Raw genomic sequence first — 6792 nt, 5'->3', positions numbered from 1 at the left:
CCTGATAATAATACTGTATAATAACTATATAATAACCTGATGATACTGTATAATACTGTATAATAATTAGATAAGGATACTGTATAATGCATACTGTATAATTATGTACTGTATAATAACTTGATAATCTTGATAAAATTGATAAAATAGTGGTGATAATGTTATAATAATCTTGATAAAATTGATAAAATAGTGGTGATAATGTTATATCTGACATAAAGAGAAACAGTAATATACTGTTAATAGTGATAATTAGTGATAACAATATACGATGAAAGATTGCGCAGTATTGCTGTAACTACAAAATAAAATACAATACATTTCGATTTTGGAAATGAGTTAAAATGCAAATTTAAACAATAATTAAATAGAAAAAGACTTTGAAATTTGAATTCAGAAGAAAAAAAATGGGATTAGTGAAGGCAAAAAATTTCACAAAAATGAAAAATTGAATAAAATAAATTATCAGACTGAATTTTAAAAAAGCAAAAATTTCAACAAATTTGATGAAATTTGCAAAATAAATTTGTGATAATAATTATTGCAATAATTTGGAAAAAAAATCATTTTTAAAAAACTAATGCTTGTTTGAATTATTATTATTTCTATCGTGCCATAATTGAAATACTTAGCTTATTAGAATATTTAGCCAAGGATATATAGCCAGTGTATAGCCAAGCTTATTGGAATATATAGCCAGGAACATATGGCTCAAAATTTTTGTTCTATTCAAAAGACAACATACATATTATATTTATATCAATACGATAATCCATATTTGTAGTCATCTTGAAGATTAAATTAAATTTACTGTAACTTCCAAAAATTACGAAGTAAATTTGCTGTAGCAATATCAAAGTTCTTTCAATAATTATCAGGAAAAACGGAAACGGAAATCTCTTACAAGTTATGCAATTAATCAATGAACTTATCGTTATAATCCAAATTAAATGTTTCCATTCAAAATTAATTTTTACCATATAATAAAAAGTTAAATGTCGAGTTCTGTTAAAATTTAAACAGAAAAATTAAATGAAAATTTCAATTTAATTCATGATTTTGATAAAGACTTTGATAAGAATTTTGATATAATCAATTAATTGATTCACTTGTTGTCCATACTATTTGTAGTGTGAAGTAAGTTGTTCACTTAAAATTATTAATAACACGAATTATTTAATTAATTTACCATCAATATTTCTGTTATCATTAATCAGAATTGAACTTTTTCCACATTACCAATATATATTTCATTATTAGTTCCGTTTTAACATTTTATTTTTCAACGTATTCAATTGAAATTTATTTCAAAATAAATTGACTTTTCAAAATAAATTGATTAACTTTCTTTTAAATTTCGAAAAAAACAAAATATAAATTTGATTAAAAATTTTTCGAAATGGTATTTTAGCACTTTTTTTTTTAGTAAATGGTAATTACTTTATGGTAATGAATTAATACATCAGTATCATTTGTGATCTGAAATAAGATATTTGCTTAAAAAAAATGCATTACTTAATTACTTAATTCTTGTCCACAATTTAGCGAAATGATAATACATTGCGTAGTAGTGATATAATTGATAGATATTATCACTGATCTAATTAGGATAATTATTTATGACTAATCTAACGTATAATTCACCGAGCATAATTTTATTATTTCAGTTGATTTTTATTTTTCATTCTTTTAATTTAAGACATAAATTTAAGTAAGATACAACGATATAAATCTAAATCTGAATTACAATTAATTTGTGCAAGAAAATTAATTAGTGTAAGGAAAAAGAAAGAAATGAAAAAGGAAAAAAAAACAAGAGAAAGTTAATAATACGATAATTTTCCCTTCCACAATCAGTTTTTTTTTTCACTTTTAGTTGTCCCTCTTTTTTGTATTATTTTTATGCACTATCAATCGCTATCATTTAACCTTTAACCTATTAAGGACAATATTTGGCATATTTGCATATAGTATAAAACTCATGCATTCAATTTAATTTACATTTATTCTAATTTCATACTTACATATTTATTGTAGTTAATAAGTTAGGATAATAATGAAGTAGTTTTAATGCTTTTATTGATCAAAATTTTCTTAATGATTAATTACCCAGCAGCATATCGTATCAGTCACGTAATCATTAACAATATTTCGATTGTTATCTTTGGATGTTATCGTTGAATTTTTAAAAGAAATACGTGGGAGGGAGAAAAAAATGAAACGAAAAAAGAAAAATAAATTTGAAATGTGTTGAAAATTTTCTCATTCATTAGAGGAATTTCCATTGTTTAATCGTTAATATACCATATGGTTGTCCTCAATTTACCTTTCTGATCAAAAATCAACATTTTCTTTTACTTTCATTTTTTTTTTTTATTATATAAATTTATAGCACAATTCTTTTTTCCAACAATTAAATTTAAATTTGATTTGATCAAAAATTTTGTATATTCAAAAAAATTCAAAAAAATTGTTAGATATAATTTTTTTTTGTTTAGCTTAGTAATAACAACACTGGAAATGTTTTTAAAAATAAATAAAATCAGAAGCAATTAGAATTAAATTATTTTTAGCTTTTAGAAATAATTAAAATTTGAAAGGAGTAAAATTACATTTTCAGTTCTTAGAAATAATGAAAATTTGATTTAAAAAAAATTAAAATTTAATCGTTTAAAAAAATTTAATCGCTATGTTTAAAATTCAATTTTTTCAAAAAATTTAATTGCTTTGCTTGAAATTCAATTTTTTAAAGAATGATTAAAATTTCAAAATATATATTTTTTAAAAAAAAACGATCAAACTTTTTTTTTAAATAATTAATAATTAAAATTTGAAAAAATAATTTTCTTCTTTGTTCATTTATGCATTTATTTATGCATATATTCGTATGTATTTTATATGTTTTACGTACATATTGAAATGAATTAAATTAATAAATGAAATGAATGTATTCATTTTTAAATTTCAATCATTTATCTATCTTTGAACCGCTAAAAATAAAGTCTTTTTTTCTGAGAAAGATTAGTTTGAAAAGTGAAAATTTACATTTTTATGCTAAATTGCTTAACAAGAATTGAAAAAAAACATTTCGAATTAAGCAATTAATTAAACAAATTCTTTTCTATCCCAATAATTTATTTTCATTTTGCATTATTCGCTTAATTTTGTTTGCAACGTTCCAAACATTTCGAGCGAAGAATAAACGATTGAAAACATTTTTTTTTATTGTATTACACAAAATTTCAAAATTTAAAAAATAGAAAATCAGAAAACAATTTGAACAGAATGTTGAATTTGAAAAAAAAAAAAGTGGCATCGATCTGTTATATTTAATTTTCGTTTTCTGATGCACGGGATGAAATTAATAAATTTTGATTAAATGAAGATAAACAATTTCAAATATCTACAATTTTGTGATTAAGTACTTGAGTACTTCATATTTCGATAAATTTTGATCTTGTATGAAGCAATTTTTTTTTTTTTTCAAAGAATTCACTGTGATATGTAAATGAATATTTTGTATGGGAAAGTTAACCATAAAAGAAAATTAATGGAACTGATATGCATCTAATAGACAAATAATATAATGCTTTAATTAAAATAAATTTATTCCAATTCATCAAGTACTTCGAAATATTTTGCAAAAATAAAAATTTAAATAATTTCAATGAAAGCGAGATAAAATTAAATGCTTGTAAGCTTCATAAAATTTCCTAATTTTAATTAAATTTCAACAAAAAAAAATTAATCGCTTTTTTATAAATATTAATAATTGCTTGGTTGTGATTTTTCAGTGACAATTAAATGATCATTTCTATCCGATCATATTTTGTCCCTTTTCGTAAATCTGCTTTAAAATGGGAAAAAAATCTTTAACTGAACATTGTTGATTTCATTAAAAAATTTAACAGATCGAGCTGGAATTCGATGCATTCAATGATGGTTTGTTGGATTCAATGGATCCAGTGGAAATGTGACGAATTCAACGAAGGTTCGATGGATCCAATGGATCCAGTGGAAATGTGACGAATTCAACGAAGGTTCGATGGATTTAATGGATCCAGCGGAAACGCGACGAATTCAACGAAGGTTCGATGGATCCAATGGATCCAGTGGAAATGTGACGAATTCAACGAAGGTTCGATGGATCCAATGGATCCAGTGGAAATGCAAAGAATTCAACGAAGGTTCGATGGATTCAACGAATCTAGCCGAAATTCGATGAATCGAAGGAAGATTCGATAGAGTCAATTGAATTTAACAGGATTTCCATATATTATGCTAAAATTCGATGAATTTATTCAGTGGAATTTAATTTTATTGGAATATTTAAATCTTCTGAAAATTTTCTTTTTTCTTTTTTGGTAGACTTTCTTTCTTTTTTCTTTTTCCTTTCTATTTTCAACAAATAAAGAAAAATGACTAAAGCAAAACAAATTGTTAGTAAATGCGTGCATAGAAAGCTCAATCTTTTAAAAAAATCGGAGAAAAATTTTTTTTTCTCTCTATTCTTCTTCATTTTTCTTTTTTTCTTTTTTTCAATTGAATGATAGGTTTGAAAATTTTTTCGATAGAATAATAGGAAAAAAGAAAAAGAAAAAAAAGAGGGAAAGAAGAATTTTGTCGTTGGTTTATTTTAGATTCATTTATTTTTTTTCTTTTTTAGAGAAAGAAAGGAAAGATAAGAGAGAAAAAAGGAAGTAAAGGAGAGAAAGGAGGCGAGAGGGAAATGGAAGGCGAAAAAGAAGGAGAAGTGGATTTGAATAAAAATGAAATGATAAATTTACCAATGAGAGATTGGAAGATGGAAATTATTTGAAAAGATTGAACAAACAAATTATTTTATTTGAATTTTAAATCACTGACGAATTTTTTTTTTTTTTGCATATTTTAAATTTGTATTTATTGAGGAATAATGTGTACAATAATTTATGAAAATATTATTTTGTTCAATTTTTTTCCGAAAAAATTTTCAAAATAAAGAAAAAGAGACTAAAATGAACTCAATGTGAATCATTTACGAAAATATTTTCATGTAATTTGCCGCATACAATTATTTGTTTATTTGCTTATTCGTTTATTTGTTCATTTGTTTGTTTATTTGTTTGTTTATTTGTTCGTTTATTTGTTTGTTTCCTTATTACTTCATTAATTTATTTGTTTCTTTATCCGTTTTTTTTCCGTTTGTCTGTTTGTTTGCTTCTCTGCTTGTTTATTAGTTTAATTTATTCATTTGTTTATTTGTTTATTTGTTTATTCGTTTGTTTGTTCGTTTGTTTGTCCATTTTTTGGTTTGTTTGTTTGTCTGTTTGTTTATTTATTTGTTTGTTTGTTTATTTGTTTATTTGTTTCGTTTCCTTCTTTCTTTCTTTGTTTTGTCTGTTTGTTTCTTTGCTTTTTATTTTTTGTTTGTTTGTTTTTTTTTTGCCTAAAAAATTTTCATATAATCTTTGTCATCTATTCATAATTTTTTCCTTTCTAAAGAATTTTTTCCTATTAAAATTTTAATATGGAACTTCTTTCTTTTATTTTTCATTTATATATTATCTTTTTCCATCCATTTTTTTTTTTTTTTTTTCTTTAAAAACAGCACACATTTTTACTTCATTTCGTTTATTTTTTGATAAAAAAATTGATTTATAAATTGAAAAAAAAAAGTTTGTCATGTTCTATTCTTAATTTTTTTTAGGATCGAAATTAGAACTTAATGAATAAAATTAAAATGTGAAAAAAAAGCAAAATAGTAAATTACTAAAGTTAATTTTTAAAAAAAACTGATAAATTGTATTTTTCTCAAAATTTCATATGAATATTGATTGATTGTTTCTTTATTTTACATTTTCAGGATTGAAATTTATACTTAATGACTAGAATTAAAATTTGAAAAAATAGTTTTTTTTTCCTCCTTTCTTTTTTTTTTCTTTTCTTGTTACTTTTATTTTCAATAATCGTTTTTCAAGTTATTAAATAAATAAATGAATTAATTACTATACCTTAACAAATAAGTATGTATTATCAGTTCTTTTTTCTTTTTCACAATTAATTAAACATAAATCGATAAATAATTGTAAATTTACGTATGTAACATATATTGAATAAACACCTGTATACAATACTTAAAACTTTTATTGCTCTTTTAAATTTACCCACAATAAATTGTTTGCTTATTTCCGGTATAAGAAGAGAAAGAAAAAAAAAGAAGAAGGAAGTAGCAATCTTTTTTTGATAGGAGGTAAAATGCGGAGGAGGGTTGGGAAGTTAAAGATACTTTCAGTTTAAGTTAGAACTGGAAAAATGAGCAAACAAATGGCAAATGACAATGAAAAATTTCTTTTACCGAAAAAAAAGTAAAAAAGCACCAACATTGAGTAAGGAAATTGAATTTTTTTCATTTTTATTTTAAATTAAAATAATTTAATTATTAACAAAAATGTATTGCGATTTCAAGTATAAAATTTCATAGAAAATCTTCGGATGCAATTTAGTATGTGTATTTTATTTAACAATTTTAAATTCATAATAACAACATGAATTTTTTTAATCATTTAAATTTACAATTATTATTGTTTATAGATTCCAATTGAAAAATATTATAAAAAATAATATAATAATAATAATAATAATAATAATAATAATAATAATAATAATAATAATAATAATAATAATAATAATAATAATAATAATAATAATAATAATAATAATAATAATAATAATAATAATAATAATAATAATAATAATAATAATAATAATAATAATAATAATAATAATAATAATAATAATAATAATAATAAT

At 22.0% G+C, this 6792-nt stretch overlaps 1 protein-coding gene across 1 annotated transcript; it reads left to right on the top strand.

Annotated features, from left to right (window-relative positions):
• Positions 1-4054: 4054 nt before the first annotated feature.
• LOAG_11385 (hypothetical protein) lies at positions 4055-4291 on the top strand (the record flags this gene model as incomplete). Its single annotated transcript, XM_003146906.2, has 1 exon — positions 4055-4291. One exon carries the CDS (start codon positions 4055-4057, stop codon positions 4223-4225), a length of 171 nt encoding a protein of 56 aa, XP_003146954.2. The 3' UTR covers positions 4226-4291.
• Between the last annotated feature and the right edge of the window lie 2501 nt (positions 4292-6792).

The sequence above is a fragment of the Loa loa genome (assembly GCF_000183805.2).
Source record: "Loa loa unplaced genomic scaffold supercont3.506, whole genome shotgun sequence".
NCBI lineage: Eukaryota > Metazoa > Nematoda > Chromadorea > Rhabditida > Onchocercidae > Loa > Loa loa.
The sequence above is the reverse complement of the archived record's forward strand: the minus strand, read 5'-3'. Positions and strand labels throughout refer to the sequence as shown.